Below are 20208 nucleotides of genomic sequence, written 5' to 3' on the forward strand. Positions count from 1 at the left end.
AACTACCCCTCTGCCTTCTAACAAAAGTGCCAGTTAGTTCAAATTATGATGTAAACCACTGTCCACAAACAAGTGGATGCAACTCATTTATTAAAGGTCATTCGAGTACACATTGCCATCAGGGAAAAACAGCTTTGAACCACCATTGATCACTTCCACATTCACATCAGTGACCTAAATGTGAAAGCCTTCATGGCACACAGCTGCTTTCCCACCAAGTGCTGTCTTGTTTACATCACAGCTCCTTTTTCTGCCTCCATTCCCCTGCAAATACACCTACAGCTGCAAAAGAAACTTCAGAAAATGGTTTCGTCTTTAATCCTTCTGGGCTGTGTTCTCACAATAACATAAAATGTTTGCACTAACAACATGAATGGCTTGAGAAGTGAAAAAGAAAAATTAGCCCTGAATTAGGTTTACTCTGCGTGTTGACTATAAAAATTACTTTGCAGGAGTTTCTTATTTCTTCTTCAGATGACTTAGCAACAATTTATTTTAGTTTGCAATTCGAAAGGTACTTTTTTACAGCAATGTCACAAACTCATGCTGGGATCACAAAGTCCATCTGGGTTCTCTTGTACCGCTAGCATCCCCGTCCTCGGGTAAAAGCTGTACACTCATATCTCATCTACCTGGATGGCTGTTTCTGTTGCAGTGGGCAGAAGAGAATCTATCTCAGTCTCTCAGTTGTATTGACTGAAACAGTGCTTGAAACAATTGTAATAAAAATTATTTGTTAGTAAAAGAAGAGATGTTGAATATAATCAAATTTCTGACCTCTCTAACCATTGTGGACAAATTAAAGGGTAAGTCCAGTGCGCTCTATCTTCTTTTATTCAAGTACTGCATTCTTAATTTGAGTGGATTGGTTACGATTAGAATTTTCTGATTTTATTCAAGTTATTTAAACTGAATTGTGTTGACCTGCCAAATCATGCTGGTTTTCTTATCTGCAGACCACATGCATGCCTGTTTCTGATAAGACTTTATTGTACATGCAGTGCTCAGACCGGTATTTCAGACTATAATCTTTCATCTGTCAAAAAACCATACGCAACACATGCAGTACAAGCTATCCCACTCAAACTCCGTTCGGCTCTTTGAAGATTTTGATATCATAGTCATGCCTCCCTGCCATCTACACATAAAATCAGCAAGGATCCTTTGTGGTTGCAGAAGGCTGCCATGAGTTTCTTGGGTTTTGTGGAATAAACGTATACTGCCCTCCATCTCATATAGTGTGTTGACACTTCACAATCTCTAACGTATTTGTCCTCAAAATTAAGTCTGGAGATAGAAATGTGGTATTATCCTTTTACATCTGGCTTAAATGGCAACAGTGGTAAAGTGCAGAGCTGACCTGGAACATCCTGGCAGCTTGATTTGTGTCGTGATCCCTGCAACTGCACAGGTACCACTACAGCAGTGAGGCCAGCAGTGTGCAACCTCTACTGATCTAGGCCAGATTTGTACTAGCCACATGAAGATAAAAGGTTTGTTCTCCTTTTGACTGTCTTTTAAGCTACCCAGTTCCATGTTGTTTGATGTAATTTCAATAAACCCTGTTCACCTTGTCTCCAGTACTGACACAGTACTTCTGTCTGTGTGTATTGCAGGCGGCTCATTCACGGGACTGTGCTGCTTAGCATGACGTTGTACAGCACGCTTACAACAACAATGATTACCCCAGGCATCTGCAATACTGATACACCAACCTCAGTGACACTGCAGGTAAGAAAGCCAGAAAGCAAAAGAAAGGGTTGTTCTCTAACAAAGTGCAAGGGAAAAGATTGTTCCCACAGCTCATTGAGACCACGCCAATTAAAAATCCTATTTCCATTATAGCCGCTCAAAGAGAGCATGTTAATCGTAATGGATGGAAGCGTATAATTCTGCACAGTAGCAAATATATATGATACTTCCCATATCAAATGCCACCTCTGAGGACTAGAGAAGGTTTTTCTAGGGTAATTTTTGTTGTTGTAATTTCGGTTCCAAAAATACTTCTGACACAAATTAATGACTTGGTACCTGATTTACAGCTGCGTTTTCAAATCTGAACTTTTGTTCTGTGTACTATTGAATTGCATGCCATTATAAATGTAACATACAGCTTGCAATTAGACTGAGTAGCATAAAGGATTTGTAAAGGAAGTGGCTACAAGCAAATTGTCAATAGGCATCAGTATAGCTCTCCCTCGATGACTACATGCTGAGCACCCACTCGTTCTGGGCAGAATGGTGCTTCCAGTATGGATAATGCATTAGGTCTGCATGGTAGTTTTTTCACCTTTCCAGGTTAAATTAGCAACTGGATACTTAAAGGGCAAAGCCAATTGTTTCTTGTATTAAAAAGCTGAATGACTATTAGCAAATGACATGTAAAAGTAGATAATACAGATAAATGAGGCTGGCCTAAAAATGCCCTATTTTTAATAGACAAGCAAATGGGGATTTTCTAGTCTGAGGAGTTCAGTCAAAGATGATGCCTTAAAATAGCTCCCCCATTAATAATAAAGGGAAGTTGAGACAGTAAATGGCTATTAATTTATAATCTTCGTCTGCTGAAAGAAACGGAACAGGAGGATCTCTCATTCTGCCCCCCCACCCCCCACCCCATTTTCAGTTATTCCCATGCATGTGACAGTATCATGATCTGTGAACATGCTGGAAATGTCATGATGATAGCTTTTCCGATGCGACCAACAAGACACTTATATTTTGTAGGGAAGATTATGACAGTGCTAATAAACCAAAATAGGATGTGCAAGTCGAGATGAATTTTGAAGAACTAACCCGAATTTTAAGCTAAGTCTGTAGTGGGATTATCAAGCACCTCAAGCTTTTTAATTTTGGTTGAATGTTTTCTTTCTCTGTATCTTAAAAATGTTATCCTAAATTTCTGACCCCCATATGTTAAGTGTAAAAAATTAAAAATTGGTAGATGTTGTATAATAGATAGGAAATCAAACATCCATAAGTGAAATCAGGAATCTAATTTTAATTTCGTACACTGGCACATTACACATCAGAATTATGCCTACTTTTTCAGGAAAAAAAAATAGATCTACATTAATGGAAGCTTTCCATTTAAGACCCATCTCATTAAAAAACAGGAAAGGAGGAAAAAAATACTTCAGATTTGAGTTCATGCAGTTCTAATAAAATTGCAATACAGTGGATTAAATTCTCCCAGGAAAATCAGTGACAAAGCTCCCATTGATTTTCATGGGCTGAGTTTATCCCAGACGTATTTAAGTAATATAGTGCATGCAGTGAACATCCTCAAAGAATTATCCCCTCTTCTTTCTCTTATACCTTGTATACTTCCTGTACAAATCCAAGATAACATTTATTGACAGTTGTACCTGAGAATACGTATTGCTAAAAGGACTTCTGTCTTTTCTTTTTTTCTTTTTTTCTTTGTAAATAAAGATTGACTTTCCAGAAACTAATTTGGAGTTTGTTAAGCCTGAACCTGAAGAAAGAAGAGGTGATCTTGAAGAGCCAACCAAAGACTGCATGATGCATATTACAAGACTTTCGCAGACGCATTCGCTCTTGCTGTGAGTTGTACCCAGTTAGCCCTGCTGATTCTTGGCTTGCTGTACTTATTCTATCGATCACAATTAAATGCATCCAATTCTTTAAAAACAAAATTTTCCTCTGAAGGAGCCTAGCTTGATTGATTCGAGAAGTAGCACCTCTAAATGAGAGAATAGATCACAGCAAAGCCTAAATAAGCCCCTGGAGGTGGCAGTGTATTTTACGAGTTTAGAGAAGGATTGGTTTTGCCTTTCTGTTGCTATATCTTTTCGTGTCCTTGAAGCAAGAAACATTTTTGATTCAAAACATAAGATTTTCAGGTGATGCAATAAGTCTACATCAGTATTAGCAAGAAAACCTTTGGGTTCTACGAAAATCAGCCTTCTTTAGTAATAATACACTCTGACATTCAGCTATAGTACTTAAACGGAACATAATCATTAAAAAAAAAAACTGTCAAGTTATAAGCAAGGAAAGAAGTATGGAAAGTTTAGCTTTCACAGAAGGTGAATAAAGACAAAGTTGAAAGAAAACACACCGTATATACTGGTGCCGATTAGTATGCTCAGCTATACATATGTTAAACTATCAATTAGGATTACGTACTGTATCAAATAATTTTAGATATAATCACAGTGGAATTGGGAACACAGGTACTTACTGAGAGCCTTTATACCAATCACAGTTAATTGTGTGAATTAATCCTCCATCAAAGGCCAAAAGGTGCATTAGTTGTACAGTAACTAAATAACTCAAAGCCAGTTCAGCCCTCTCGGTGTGCTATGATGTATCCGTTAAGACAACTTTCCTGTGCTGATTTCTATGATGGTTGGTTGGGTTTTTTAAAATCAATTGCTTTAAAAAAAGACAAAAGACAAACTTGATGTTGTGTTTGATGTTTACTTCAGCTTTTAAAAAGACAGGATGAAATGTAAAATTATTTTTATTTACCATGGGATCTGTGATTTGATTCTTTTTTATTTTATTTTTGATTACGAATGGGAGATCAGTATTTTATTTCAAATAGACACTGTGCCAGGGCGCTGGCAAGTTGCCAGTAAAATTTCCACCTGAAAAAAGTGCTCCAGAAGTGATTTGGGGAACTTCAAGCCAATGCATCTGACCTCTATTCATGGTAAAATGATGGTTCTGTAAGAAGGAATAAGATCATTAAGCATTTAGCAAACTACAGAGTAATTTGTCAGGAAATAGACAGTGAATAGTAATCCTGCCTCACCAACCTGTTGCTGTCCTAGAAGGTTGTCAGTGGGCGCATGGATATTGGGGGTTTGGTGGATGTTCAAAAAACTTGTGCTGACGTTCCACATCAAAATATTAAAGAAATTAATTTTGCATGGATTTAGAGGAAAACTGTCTAAAGGCAAAGATTGGATGTTTAATGGTGGCTTTTCAGAATGGAATAATCAGCAGTAGGATCGGTGCTCAAGGTTGGGACCAGTTCTATTCAGGATCTTCATCAATGACATGGAGAAGGAAGTGGACGGGGAAATTTCCAGGTGTGTTCTGCCACAGTGTTGAAGACCATGCCATGGAGGGGAGATCCAGAAGGACCTTACAGAACCGCGCATAAACATGGCAGATGAGTTTCAGTGTGGATAAATTTAAGGGGATATATTTAAGGAAAAATTATCTAAGCATCTGTACGTGACACTGAACTCAGAACTGGCAGTTACAATGCAGGAAATACATCTTGACATTACTGCTGATATTTCCCTGAAGTCATGAGTATAATGAGCAGCTGCAGCCAAAAGTGACAACAAAATACTGGGCATTGTCAGGAAGGGTGTTGAGAAGAAGTCAGTGGGTGCCATTTCACTGCTGTCCAAAACCTTGATGTGCTGTATTTTGAGTATGCTGCGTAGGGAGGGAGAGACACAGTAGATTTGGAAATGTGCAGAGAAGGGCAACTGAAATAAATAAGGGGATTAAACCGTTGCTTGATCAAGAGAGGTTAAAAAGCATGGGACTCCTTAGTTTGGAGAGGAGAAGACTAGAGGGGGTGTGTGTGTGTGTGTATGTAAGATTAATTTTTATAGAATAATGATGGTGGTGGACAAGGTGAATACATCATCAAATCCCACAATATTTGAACTAGGGACATTCAGTGAAACAAGTAGGAGATCAATTGTCAACAAATGGAAGAAAGTACTTCCTAAGACAGCAGTGAACTTTTAAAATCTGCTGACACAAAGCTGTGGAAGTAGGCAACATCATCAGATTCATGAAGGCTGCGCACAAATTCGTGGATAACAGGTTCATAAATAGGTATTAGAAGACCAGGCAAAGGTAGACCCTATAACATCCTTAATATAACAATTTTGGATTCTGTGGAAATATGAAGGGAAGAGACTACTGAAAGTCACCAGGCTGGAGTTAAGGCTTTGGTAACTTCAATAGCAAGTTCTTGGAGGAAAGACAATGGTAGTCCTGGTTTTTTCCACAATTTGTTATTTACAGTTGTCCTATCTTACGGGCAAAGCTGGTCTACCAAATGAATCATCAAGGTGAAGGATAGCATATTTGAGGTTTGAATGGAGGAATTCTATTTCTGAGTACTTTCTGATCAAGAGGAATCTGTTGTCCTGTAATTTTTATTGTATCTCTATCAGAGGAATTCTTTTTACTTTCCTCAGTCATGACAGAGGTTTATTAAAAAAGTCTGTAACAATATATTGGTATCCAAACAAAATATTACCATGGTGTAGTAGAAAGAAGATCTCTTCCCTCCTTTTTTTCTTTTTTTGTACATCAAGAAAAAGAGAGGGATCTAGGTAGCTTTTCAGTGGCAATATGTCCGTATGATGATGCTTCAGGCTTACAAGCCTCAAATATGATTTTGAAATAAATGGGTATTTGTGGTTAGAGGATGCAAGAAACCTCAGGCTGTCAGGATCCTTCCGTTCATTCTACTGAAAGCAGAGGAAATATGTGAATGGACAGAAAATGTTCTTAACCCTATCATAGAAAAAGAAAAAACAATGGTTAAAACTGCATGGTTGTCCTTGTTATAGGCTGGTGAATCCAGTAGTGTTATGAATGCAAGGCTGCTGTGGCTCCATGTCCCCGGGTTCAGCCGTTAGAGAGGTGGACCACATATTCCTGATAGGAATATGAACAAATAAACACAGGCAGAAAGCAGTACCTTCCCAGCACGCACAAACACGTAGTGTTGCCACAAAACGGGCAGCACAGACAATCCCCTTCTGTTCCTCCTCTCTGCCTGATCAGGGTCAAAGTCTACTGGTGGAATACATACACATAGGTATATTTATAGATATAGTACCAAAATATAAATTGTTTCAGTATTTGGGCTCAAACAGTCCATCTTGTAGCTGGCTCCAGATCTCCCTGCTCTCCCCAGCTGTTGACAACCAGACGTGTGAGCCCCCAAGGTTCACAACCACACTCTGTTTGTTGGTGGCTGGACCTCTCCCTGATACATGGACATATGTTTTCTCAGTAGCTGGTCCCAACATATGGTCTTCCCAATAGCTGACTCTTGGACCCCTGTCTCTCTGGTAGCTGCCTCAGATCACTGGTCCCCATAGCCAGCATCTCCTGGATGTTGATTAGTGAGGGGATCAATGGGACTGAAGGAAATGAACTTTGCCATATGGCTCTTGTGCTCCTCACAGCCCTACACTGTGTGCCGCTCTGCGATCTTTGGCATCATCACCACACCGGGCAAGAAAGGGGGGACCAAGAGAATTCATTAGTTACTGCCAGCCACTTTGGCTGACTTCTGAAAGCAGTTCTGGTGTAAGCCCTTGATTCCTTTTAGGATTACTGCGTTTGAAATACAAACCCAAGAAAACTAGCCATCTGAGATAATAGCTGCTCTTCAAACACGATACAGCCTGCTTGTGTGCAGTGGCTCCCAGTGTAAGGACCAGGGACTGGTTTGAAGCCAGGAAGATGACAGTCTTGTTTCTTCTATCTTTCTTTCCGTCATTCATCGTTTTCTTCCTACCTTACTTTTTCCTCTCTTTCAGCTTCCCTTTTTGTGTTCCTTTTCCTTTTTGCCACTTACCTGGTAGGAATCTAGTTTGCCTACCAGTTGTCACGAGAGTGCAATTGCTGTGAATTGTGATTTAGAAATGCTACTTTCAGTTCAGTGAATAGTAGAACAGGTCTAAAAAAGTGCAGTCTTGCTGCACACTTTGCTAGTGTGTCCACGGGAGAGAAACTTGCAATAGAGGATCAGTGCCAGGGGACAGAAATTTGCATTTTCTAGATTTGCTGCTCTTTTCTCTTTTTGCCTTTTGTCTTATTCTATTTTAGTACAGAACACGAACAACAAAAACAGCTCAGAAGCATTTAAACTCATTTTTTGCCATTTCCCCCTCCCCCCCAAAAAAGTAATAATTAAGACCAGCTAACAAAGCTTTCACAGAAGCTTTTTCCTTCATTTAGCTAAAGGGATTAATGAAAACTTTCAAACTGAAAACTACTGAATTATTTACGGTTTAAGATATTTTATTTTTATTTGTGTTGAGTAGAAGGCTATATGTTTTAATACAGCTGTTATGTGGAGGGAAATTTAGATACAACTGTACCTAAAACAACATCAACTGCATTTTTATCAATAAAGACAGTTTATTAGCATTTTATCCCTAATGAGCCAAAGAAATGTCCTTATTAGCATAACAATCTTCAGGTGCTGTATATACGCAAAATACTTTGACCGTCCATCTTAAATGTCCTATTACGTGTATATGTAAACTTTGTTACAACTAAGAAACTTAAAAGGAAAACCTAAAAAAACCCCACCCAGCCTTTAATTTCATCTCTGATCTTTAAAATGTGGAAAAAGGAAATGTCATTGCCTCTGGTGTGAAGTCAGAGAAATCTGTTATTTAGAAAACCTGATACAAGGATTGATTTCTTATCTTCCTTTGTAAACTCAGTAGAGGCTTTAGCTGCTTTAATCTGAACAACAGATTGTCTAGTTTGCAGGATGCTGTCTGAAAGCTCAAATCCCTGTTTAAAGTCAACATACAAAAGGGGTCCTTTAGCTGAACTGTCCTGCAGAATACCATCCAAATGCATAAGAAAACTAGACAGAAAATAAAGTCTTAGGCCTACTTTTTTCTCTTTTTCTGTGTGTGACTTCTTCCCACAAACACAAAGACATCTATCTATTGTCACAATAGACATTCAGTGAATTCTGGAGCCATTTCTTGAAATACCAAAATGATGCTTTTCTTGAAATGGTTACTAAAAGTCATGACAGAATTTGTATCACAGTTACGTTCATCTTCTGCATATATTTATGAGCTTATTCTCCAAAAGGCAAGAAATAAACATTCACTCTTGTGACAGTAAAAAGCATGCCCATCTTTATACCACCACTCTGTTCTTAAATGCTTGGCAATTCAAAATTGCAAAGAAGAAAAGTTTTCCAGTGCATACAGAGCCAAAGGAACTCATTGCTATGAGTTGTAAAAGCCACAATCTTGACAGTTAGAGCAGGGCTAAGATAGTTTTTTGGCTAAGAATGCCCCAAAACATTGCAAATAGAAGGCAGAAGGAAGACGACCTCAGAAGGAATGTAAACACTTGGATTTGGAGCCCTGCTGGATAATGAAACGCTTGACTGGAAACGAGCTACTTACAGCCATCTACAAAGTTTCTCACACCTTGCTGTGAAATACCTAGGTCCATTTAAAGTCACAGTTACGATATTAAGCAGATGGATCACAAATCTGGTGAAGTGTGACCACGAAAACCAATATTCCTCTTGGTTTCAGTAATGATTTGTGTCAACTGGAGATCAGTTTGTGCTCTCAAAGCTTGCTTTTGAAGGCTCTGATATCAAATTAAGGAGATAGCGTGAGCTTGTCTCTCATGGGGAATTTCTTTTTCTGTTTTCTGATGGTAGCGAAACCTAGGATTTAATATGCATGAGGCAAAGACATCTGAATTGTTGACAAATCAGAGGATATATAGCAAAAAATATTCTGAGGAAGCATTCCTCACTGTGGTGAAATATGGTGTGATGACTGACCCTTTTATCAACATGTCATTTAGATATCCGATATCTCTATGAGGAATTTGGTATTGCATCCTTTTTTGTGAGTGAGTACAGCGAAACACGGCATTCTAGGCCTTGCGAACAGACATAGAAGTTGCTGGAAACTTTCCTTCCCTTTTCCAAACTCATACCAGTGAAGGGATTAATCACACTCTGTGTGTGTGTGTGTGTGTGTATGCACGCACATGTGCTCCTGTTCTTGTGTATATGCATGGATGTGCCTAAACCCTATTTGCAAATGCAGATACACTAAAAATGGACACACCTGCATTAAACAGTCAAAGCAAGGGCAGGAATGAAAGCTATGGCTAGTAGTGTTGTGTGTCTAGTTGTTACAGTAGTTAGTTAGAGATGATGTGTAGCTGATGGATGTAACAATAATTTATCCGGCGATAACTGCACCTTCTTTGTCTCTGTCAGCAAACCCCAGTGAAAAACAAACACCACCAACAACAGAAGCAGTGGAGAAGAAAAATGAGAGTGTTTGGGAAGTGAAATAACCATATATGTGTGTCTTTTGACACTTCATTTTTATATGACCCAAGGCTGACAGATCCAGCGTATAAGTATCACTTTTCTTATAAAAGCTGGTCTGCAGAAAATGATATCCTACCCTAAGGAAAACACGTACTTAGCTGAAAAGCAGTGTACTGTATGACTTGGCCACTCTGTACAATAAAGTTTGTTGCTACACAAAGCTCCAGGTGGTTTTAATTTCAAACTGAATTTCTAATCTTCTCTTCCAGACTCTCAGAGCAACAGAGAAGAATCTTATGGTTTTATCGTTACTACTGCAATAATCAAAATTGCTCCCTTCCTCTGGTACTGGGCAGTGCACCCAGTTGGGATCGAATGACTGTATCAGAAATGTATGCCGTGTTGAGGAGATGGAGATTTTCTAACCCTCTGGAGGCACTTGGGCTGCTGACTTTCAGGTAAGGGAAAATTAACCAAGTAGGAAAATAACAATAAGCAGAATGATCACGTGCTGATTAATTCAGGTAATTTACTCAGCACAGTATCATGCTTTGGTTCACTGACTCTGCTTTCAGCTCTGTCCTGGTGTCAAAGCGAAGATATAGTTGCAACTCTTGTGATGACCTTGAGTTGAAAGAGCCAGCCCTGCCTTCATGGCTGAGAAGGTTTTCTATTTCTCAGGATAGTGGAAAGAGTATTTCATTCTCTATAGCAGATTCAGTCAGTTTCTGGTAACGGGTGATTGGTCAAATACTCAGCACTTACATAGCACTCCGTATCCTCAAACTACTTTACAGGCATGAAGTGACTAATGGGAGATAAGCAGGACTGAAATATGCTTCCAGATAATGATACCATGTAAATACATACAGTCCCATCTGTAGCCCAAATTTTTGAAGTAGGTAGGGTGAAACTTTGAAGTCAGTTCCGCACACTTCGAATAAATTCTGTTGTGATGTCTTACGTTCCGCCCCCACTTACACTGGGAGCTGGTGGTTTGTTGGAAGGCTTCTTGATGTTGGAGATAGTCTTGCCTATGATGTAACAGCAGATGTCAGGGGACAGAATCTGTGTCAGCAGTTACATTTCCTTCAAAAGCTTGGGAGGTATTTTGTGTTAAGTGATCTACCTGTGAAAACATTAAACGTGCAGATGAAATGGTTGAGCAAATTTGGTTTATCAAGCCCTTGCTTGTCTGGGTAAGCACAAGCTGCACCAGCTTTGCAATCTCGGTTCCATATTGTACCTTTAGAAAAAAACGCGTTGCCTAAAGCTTTACTTGAGAAAATATTTTATACGCTCACCTCCACATTATTAAAAAATAGTTATTTAATAATATAAAACTAACTATCGACTGTTACTTCCCTCTGGATGTGATTTCCTAAGAATATCTCTGTCTCAGGTTTATATCTGAACTATGAGCAGTTTCACATGTTTGCACACATGTCTTTTTTACATTTAGTGGGAATGGTGGAAGCAAAGCTCCTGAAAGATCAGGTTCTGGAGCATGTTTATATCTTATTTGCCATTATTAAATTATTAGAATCCATTTTTAATTTATAAAAGAACCACATAGAAAGGAGTATGTGGGCCCTGTGTTGTCTTACACACCCCACAGTAGCAAGAGATTTTGAGATGGTTTGTTAGAACGTGCCAGGCTTTCAGATCAGACCTTTTGTCAAATTTTGTTTCTGTGTATGGTTGGCATTTCTGCAAACAAAGAGCTTGGTCGTTTTTTGAAGATGGAGCTCTGCATCAGGGTGTGGTGCAGAATATCAGTTCTGTCAGGTGCTTCACAGGATATTTAATATGACTCAGCCTGTCACATAGCTTCTCAGTGTGTAGTGGATGCAGCGTACACGCTGTTCATTCTGGCTACCACAAAGATTGCTGGCATGAAAAGACGGGAAGATGTCATCGCTTTGTCTCTCCTGGTGCCACCGTTGGGAGTGGCTGGCACCTGCAGTGGTGCCAAAGAACAAGTACTGCTGGTGAGGATCTTACCTGGTTTGTCCCTTTAGTTTCTTTCTCACAAAAGATAGTATCAATTTGGGTTTTTTGCTTCATGCTAACGCTACAGAAAGAAGTTCTGGATCACAGTACAAATCCTCTTAAAAAAATAACTCTGTCCTTCACATATCCACAATATTTTGCAGGTGCACGGTCAACTGGGAAGCTAACCTTCAGAAACAGCGGGATTACATTTCCTTAAAGATGTCTAGTTTCAGAGATGTCTAGGTAGCATGGTTTAACTGCTGAGAGACATGTATATGCAAATTGAGAAAGTGGGTTGAAGGAGACGAGTACTTTCCGTATAAATGGATTTCTGAGGTTTCTTCTCTTGGTTGTCTTTTTCTCAGATTTCAATCATTTTGAAACATAAAGTAGCACTGGATAGGGTCCAACTTTCCTTCAACATTACCTTCACTAACTTGGGATTGTAGGCTCCGTAACTGAGCTGGTTTTGAAGGTTCATTCAGCTGTATCCTGTATTATGTTTGGCGCTGACAATTCAACTCAGTTCCTCATTTCTATCATCCGCAAAACAGCTCTCTGATTTCTTGTGATTTCTGAGACACAGCTGAAAGATCCATTTTTGTATAAGACATGAGCAGAATATAAAAGAAATGCTCTTTATATGTTCATGTGTGTTTCAAGGACTTGTGGTACCGTCACTATTAAATGATAGGTAAGTAAAATACATTAGGGATGATCTTTGTCTACATGTATTGTTAACATAATGCATGAATGCAGGAGCAGCTGCACTAAATCAGACCAAAGACCAGTCTAGCGCATCCTGTTTCCAATGGTGACCAACAACAGATGCCTAGGGAAGACAATGAGAATGGGCCAAACATAATGACACTGTGCTACTTTCCCAACTTCCAGTAATCTGCAGCTCAGAGACTTCCTGAGACAGAATTTTTTAGTTTAAGTGCCCTCTTGCATTTATCTTCTATGATTTTTTCTAAATAAAAATTGATTCCATGTAAACATTCAGCTTTTAGAACATCCTGTACAAAGGAGATCCACAGTTCAGCTCTGTTTTATCATTTCTGTGTACCACAATGTACCACTTTGTTAGCAATACTGTAAAAGAGACCAAGAGTTTCCAATCACTCAGACTTTTGGATGCTTCCTTTGCTGGAACTTCAGTTTGCAGAGTCTTAAAAAGAACCTGAATTGCTTCTGCAGCCATGTGCTTATGCTTTATATGGTTTAGAGAGGGAACTCAAAATCACTCGTCGCTTTTGCAAGCCTTGGGCGGGGGACTCTTAATTATCCTTCTTCTCAGGGTGAAAAAGCAGCATCTGTCCTGGTTATTAAGCTCAAGCTCACATTTGCAATATACCGGAATGAAAAATCATTGGAGGCGCTACCTCATTGCCTGGGTTAGAAGACAGCATCACAGAGCTTAGGGAGAGGTATCGTGGCCTATCAGATCAAGCCCTGTTATCATGCTTTAAGTGAGAACGCTCTTTGCAACTTTCTGAAACATCTAAATTGTTTTCTTCACTACACAGTTAAATGTACAATTTAATAGCTGTTTCTTGTTCTTGGAGCATGTCTCTACAGCTTATGCTCTTCCCCATTGCCGGCACATCTCAAGGCAGCCAAATGATGACATGCTCATTTATGCAGTGCAAGGAAGAACTTTCATAAATTGGAAACACAATCACGGTACGTTTCACAGATAAATTCAGTAGCAACCTTGCATCAAGTCCTTGCAGCAAGTGCATTGATTCTTACGGCCCCAGAAGCCATCGCTTAAAAAAACAATTTAAAAAAACAATGAATGTTTCTTTAATCAATAAAGAAAGGATGGAGAGGGTGGCAGGGGGAAGTGCAGAGTAAGATTTTTACAGTCTTAGTTTTAGCTCTAATTTCAGGGAAGGGTGATTATAAGCCATTGCTAATTTTCCCTAAGGCAGAAGGTATAGAGCTGGTCCCTCCTACTCAGAACTGCTTATTGGTGCCCTGTGCATTTTACCATTAACTTCACTTACTGAGTTTGGTAAAAAGCCAAGCTTTAGTGGAGTTAGAGCTTTGTATAACTGTAGATATATATATATCTCTCTATATATCTATAACTATAATCTACTTCACGTGGCACACTAGCCAGGGGAGTGACACCAGCACGCTTTTTTATTCAGAGAATTTTCTCGATGACAGAAAGAAGCCAAAGGCAATGTTAGGAATGCCGTCATTTATGATGTATTGCTAAACATGCCAGTGTTTTGTGTGTGTATAGAACAACTGCACTTACAAATTTTTGTCAGGTTATTTTGCTATTCAAATTATTGAAAATGAAAGCCAAAATATATTAATTAACTGAAATAGCAGAATGTTTGCTCCAATCTTGTTTTTCTGGCACATCTAGAGTATGCTTGCAGACCTGTGAAGTATTGTGGCTAGGAATCAGGAAATCAAGCTAGAATCAGGAAACAGCCACCAAAGTAGGTATGTCATTTTCCAGTATTGTGCATGGCTGCGACCGTTCCGAAGAGAGAACTTTTATCAGTAGACAGGGGAGGTGACGACATAACCTCGCTGGTAGGTTTAACAATTTTTCCCAGAAACTTTCTGCTAAATTCTAGCTCTATCAGGGCAAGTGCACAGAAAAAGACATTCCTTTAAAACCATGCACAAATTCAGAGGATTTTTAGAACAGACATTAAGGTGTCAGAGGGGTTTTATGCCACTTTACTTAATCCCCTGTATGGAGCAAGCAGAGTAGGGGAAGATACGACTCCTCCTACCTCTCCTTGACCACAGAAGATGCCTTTTGGTTATAGCATCCCTCAGCTTTTGACTCTCACAGTATTATTGTTGATTTTCACATTACATAGCAGAGTAGCTATTGAGTTTCTGAGGTTAGGTTATATACCAACATATGCAAAACTCACTTTCTAAGTAATAATTATAATAAAATGTGATAGCTTGAAGCCACAGTTTGTTATTACACCTTTGAAAGCCAAATTGATTTTAGAAGTGTTGAATCAGATTATCATTGTTTTAATAAAAGCAGAATGTGAACTGTTCCCTGAGAGTCCACAACAGAGTGCCCAACTAGAGCGTATCTTGACTGTTTGCGTCTTACTTGGTTTAAAAGGCTGTAGTTGTATATCAATGTGGAGAGTAAACATGAGCTTCCACAAAGAAATAAGAAGAAAGCAACGGTCTACAATTACTTTGGTACTTTGATGTACAGAACACACTACTGAGAAAGCTTTAAAACTGCTTTGTTAGTAATGTACATGAAATTTAGTGATAACTTCTGTAGAGATGTATGCATTGTTAGGAAGAGACAGCACTTCACTGTCAGTATCATAATGTGTTTAATTCCTTTTTCTTTTCACTGCCTTTAATCATTTTTAGCTTTCTTGGCAATAAATATGAAGGTACTACGACAGCTATAGAAAGACAACTAACAATGGACTATGTAGGATATGGCATGGTTTCTGTACATAAGCGTGCCATCTACTCAGGAGGCTAAACCTGTAAATAACCAAATTTTCCATGTTTTGTTCTTTTGCTTTAATGTAACAGAGAACAAAGTTTGTCTCTGGGAAGGGAAGAACATTCTAGATCATACTTCAAATGGAAAACTGCTTTTTGTTAATTTCTTCCTATCTCGTTCTCTCCGAGGATATGGTTCACCATATGGTCTCTATAACATCTTAAACTTATTACTAGTTGTTTTAGACAGAATTTCTTGTAGAAAATCTATGTAAGCATTACTTAAAGTATCTTTTCTGTGAGTAAATTCTATAGATCCATCTGCCGATTGATCAGCTGAAGCAAAAGCTAGTGTATCTGACCATGAGCTTTGCAATGGAGGGGGTGGGGATGGGGAGGGTTCGTATGTCTTATCACAATGAGGAATGAATATTTTATTCTTTTTTTCAACAGAAAATTTTGAAAATCCAGGATCTCCTTCTTACTGATAGTATTGTTATCTTTCTGTATTTTCTTTTAGTCCTTACCATTTTCTAGCCTTCATGCATTCACACAGTATTTTCTTTACAAGCCCTAAGAGGAGTGAAAAAAAATCACCAACGAAAAGCAAATAGCCCTGCTAATTTTATTCCCTTATTTTAAATTAAGGGAATTCCCTTATTTTAAATTACGGAAATCTTTAAGTTTCTTCTCTTTTCCTGTCTAATTACTTTTAAAGTACTTAAACTGCCATCCAAAACTTATCTGTTTATTCTTTTAAACGATTCTCCCATACTTTCTGTCCTGGCTTAGGTGCACCCATCGGTGACATGATATCCTTTACTACTCAGAGGTTGTTTTTGTTTTTTTTTTTTTTTCAATTGGTATTTTTATTCCAGTAGGTTTTCTAGCTCAGCCTTCCGTGTTTCTTCTAGACTTAATAACATGCATTTCATGGGACCGGAGTCTTTCTCTTTTTGAAAGTGCATGAGAACTGGAAACGTAAAGGGAATTGCAGAAATATGTGGCATGTCATAAGCCTCTAACTTAAAATATGGTTCATGAAAGGCTGTTCTGTTCTCTACAGAGATCCTCACATGCTAGAAAATGTAGTGAACTGTACAGTTCCATTTACCTGACAAATATCTTCCAGCATAGGGTTATTAGAGACAGTGCAATAAAATTAGGATAATAAAACTGTTAAAAATGAAATGCACGTCTATTTCTCATTTACAATCAAGTCACCACTGGCAAACACTAAAATCCCAAGAGAATTGCAGAAATCCACAGGATGCCACAGCAGCGCTTAGTTTTCTGTTTGAATCTGATTTAGCTGAAAGGTACAGATAGACAAATAGCTCCCTACTGGCTATCTATATGAAAAGAATCAAAGATTGTAAGTTGTTATTACTTCTAAAGCAAATTGTAATCTATGCTCAACCAGCTCAAAATTCAATTTTTACAAAAGCCATCTTAAAGTCTCGATGGAGACCTAACAATCTTACAGCTACTTAGACAGAAGTTATAAAATGGGTGGCTGTCAGTCACTGGCATCATGGAGGGAGTGAAAAATAAAAAAGCAAAAGGGGTTTTGAGGTTAAATAACTAAGGAGAATCCAGGTTGTGAGATGAGCTGTGAAGGGGAAATATTCATTGTAGCAAGCTCTGGAAATCAGCTGTCCTCTAATATCCAAACTACAGAGCTGTTTTTCTTAGGCCTAAAGTGATTTCTCTTGCATTTAGTTGCAAAGCCAAAAAAAATCAATTAATTGTGTCCTCTAATCAAGACTAATTTATGGATTACTGAAATCAGATTTGATGCAACACTCAAAAGTTTGCAAGATTATTCACTGGAAAAACCCCTCTAGCCCTAATTAATTACCAGGCTACAGGATGGCATAGTTTCAGGCATGTGAAGGGTAGGATTTTTTACTCAGATCTGCATCCAGACCTTACTCTGTTACTGGCTTTTAGCAAATAGACTGATGTATGTAAGAGCGAAAGCATAAGCACCATGTAATACTAGTTGAGTTCATATGTATTTGCTGTAGTTCTAGTGTTTCTGAGGACGTTAAGTGTTTGCTTAAATACAAATGTAAGGGGTAAAATGTATTTTTCTACTGTACCTGTGGCCCTGAACAACATTGACATTCAAGACAGCAATGGATATTACATCTGGGGCTTAACAAATTGTCAGGTAGTTAAGAGAATGTGTTAACTGCCCGTTCTTTCAAAAAAGATTCAATGCAGCCTCAAGCCGACCTCAAGATTTACAAGCTGAAGGAAACAATTTAGTAACCAGGACCAGCAAATTGCCAAAATCTCATTCAAGACGAGCGATAAGAGCCATGTTTTCTGAAACAAACTAACCTGTAATTTTTCACCACAGTGCCTGTGCACTTGAGCTCATCATTATTCTAATCACATCTTCTATAGATACTTTTACTAACTTAGATATAGGCCCAGCTATGACTTACAGCAAATTAATTCTAAACATATCAAATATTAACTGTTGAATTTTCCGGAAAGGTTTGGATTAAAATAATTTTATCATTCTTTGTTTATCTGAAAAAAATGTAGGAGTTTCTCTCGTCATAGCATGGCATATATTCAAATGTTGGCTGCTTGTAAGGACAAGCAGTAACTAAATAACAACATTTTTCTGCCTGGCTGGTGCCTGTATACAGCACATTTCGCTGTTCAGTAACCTGTTGAACTAGGCGAGAAGGGAAAGGGAAAGACTAATTTCCATATTATCTGCACATGCTTGGCATGCAGGCCTTTGGAGCAATTGCATAATTAGAAGATAGGATGATATGAAAGGGATTAATTTTGTTTAATATGCAGTCCTCCTTCAAATATGTTTTGTTCTACGCGAATATTAAAGTAACATCTTCATAATCCTAATAGGTTGCCTAGAGTAAATAAATAAATAAATATGCCTTGCAAAACAGGCTAATTTGGGGCTATCATGATAATTTATTTATAACGTATTCCCTCTCTCCCCATCAAGGCCCTCTCTCAGCATTATACAAACAAATATAAACTGTATTAAAAACATCATCAAATATGTACCGTAACAGACAAACAAAATAATAAAACCGGACCTGAGCCGCGTTGTTAAAAGGGGGTTTGAAAGTGCGACAGGTGGCAGCTGGTTGCAGCACAGAAGCCAGGCCTTTCAAGTAGGTCCAACCGTTAGCCATTTTTTTTCCAAAAGTCCACATTTTTATTTGATGACTATAGCTAATTCAGTGATCAAAGCGTACATATTGTTTTGCTTCAGTTTGTTTTATTGAACTTAAAAGCTGAAGTTTAGAGCTGCAGGTGCCATTGTACTTCTGAGCTGAGCGCTTGCCCTTACAATTTCTTGTCTTTCTCTCTTGACAGCAATGAGCAGTCATTGCTGCAAATGTGGTACTATCTGTCTCCCGTGTTTCACTTCTCATTTATTTTTCTAGTGGGTATATTGCAGGCAAAAGGTGCTGGATGGGAAGCTGGGAAGAGAACAGTTCTTTTTTGTGTTGTGCTCATAAAGCAGTAATACTGGTGGCCTCGTGACACCTTCTGCCATACATGATCGTTCTGATTTCAAAGGACTTTCTCCAGGGCGAACTGACAGAATAATCTGTGTCCTTTACTCATCATTTTTATGTATGCCTAGACTGCCTCATCAGAGATTTTCAAAAGAGCCTAATAGCCAGATCAGTTCAGAGGGGCGGGATTCACTGCGTTCTGTGGGGCAAGTACTTGCCCCCAGAGAACTGGATCGAAGCCCAGCAGCTCTTTTGAACAATATCTAACTGACTGTGGTGCTGTTTGAAGACATTTTTGCCCCTTTGGCAGAGATGACCACTCTTGCAGCTCTGGTGACAGAAAGGTCTGTAGAAACATTTCCAGTTTGCTTCAGGAGAAGAGAGAAAAGACTCTTAGGATGGCAATGGACGAGCTTCAAGTACTGACAGATAGTTAAGGGTGACACCACGTAGAAGAAATACACAGAAGAGCGCATCTATTCCTTTCCTCGTGAAAGCGGGACAGTAGCAGAACAGCTAACTGTCAGCCAATCTAGGCAACTTCTGTATACGTTAAATTCTCCATGTATCACAATTAATATCACAAATGCCACGCATGAAAAGGTAGAAATTATTTTTGTGTTTTATGTTTTCAAAACAAGGCCCGAAAATATTATCTTTTTCAGATTTCAAATATTAAAAGAAACACTGTATATTTTTTGTCTTTTTCTCTGAAAAGAGAGAAAATATTCTGTTAAGAGTCAGTTTTGATCAGTCAGGTTACACCAAAATTTCATTCTTTTTCTTTTTTAAAGAAAAATGTTTTGACCAGCTATATTACCCAGCCGCCTTTTCCTCTTTTATCATTGCTGATACACCATGTTTTCCTCTTTTATAATTTTTACCGTTAGAGCTCCATCACAAAATCTGAATTAGGTTGCAGCCATTCTGGTTTCAACCAGAATTTTTGAGAATACAGCTTATGCTGAATACTCGAACATTTTCCCATCAGAAATGGATGTTTCACTAACTTGGAGCCTTTATGGGGGAAGGTGTTGATTATTTACAACATTTTCCTTTAGAAAAACTGAAAAGAAAACACGTTTTCTATTTAAAAATTACTTGTGTTTAAAAAATATTTTTTATTGTGTTATGATACAAACCAGAAGAGCTGAC

The 20208-nt window shown here is 38.5% G+C and overlaps 1 protein-coding gene across 1 annotated transcript in view; it reads left to right on the forward strand.

The window, feature by feature from the left end:
* PIK3C2G (phosphatidylinositol-4-phosphate 3-kinase catalytic subunit type 2 gamma) overlaps positions 1-20208 on the forward strand; it is a 284737-nt gene that overhangs the window by 148608 nt on the left and 115921 nt on the right. Inside the window, exons 15-17 of the mRNA XM_074585602.1 lie at positions 1617-1731; positions 3436-3566; positions 10348-10536. Of these exons, the coding sequence (XP_074441703.1) occupies positions 1617-1731; positions 3436-3566; positions 10348-10536 (435 nt within the window). The remainder of the gene's footprint in view (positions 1-1616; positions 1732-3435; positions 3567-10347; positions 10537-20208) is intronic.

Source organism: Larus michahellis, chromosome 1 (assembly GCF_964199755.1).
Source record: "Larus michahellis chromosome 1, bLarMic1.1, whole genome shotgun sequence".
NCBI lineage: Eukaryota > Metazoa > Chordata > Aves > Charadriiformes > Laridae > Larus > Larus michahellis.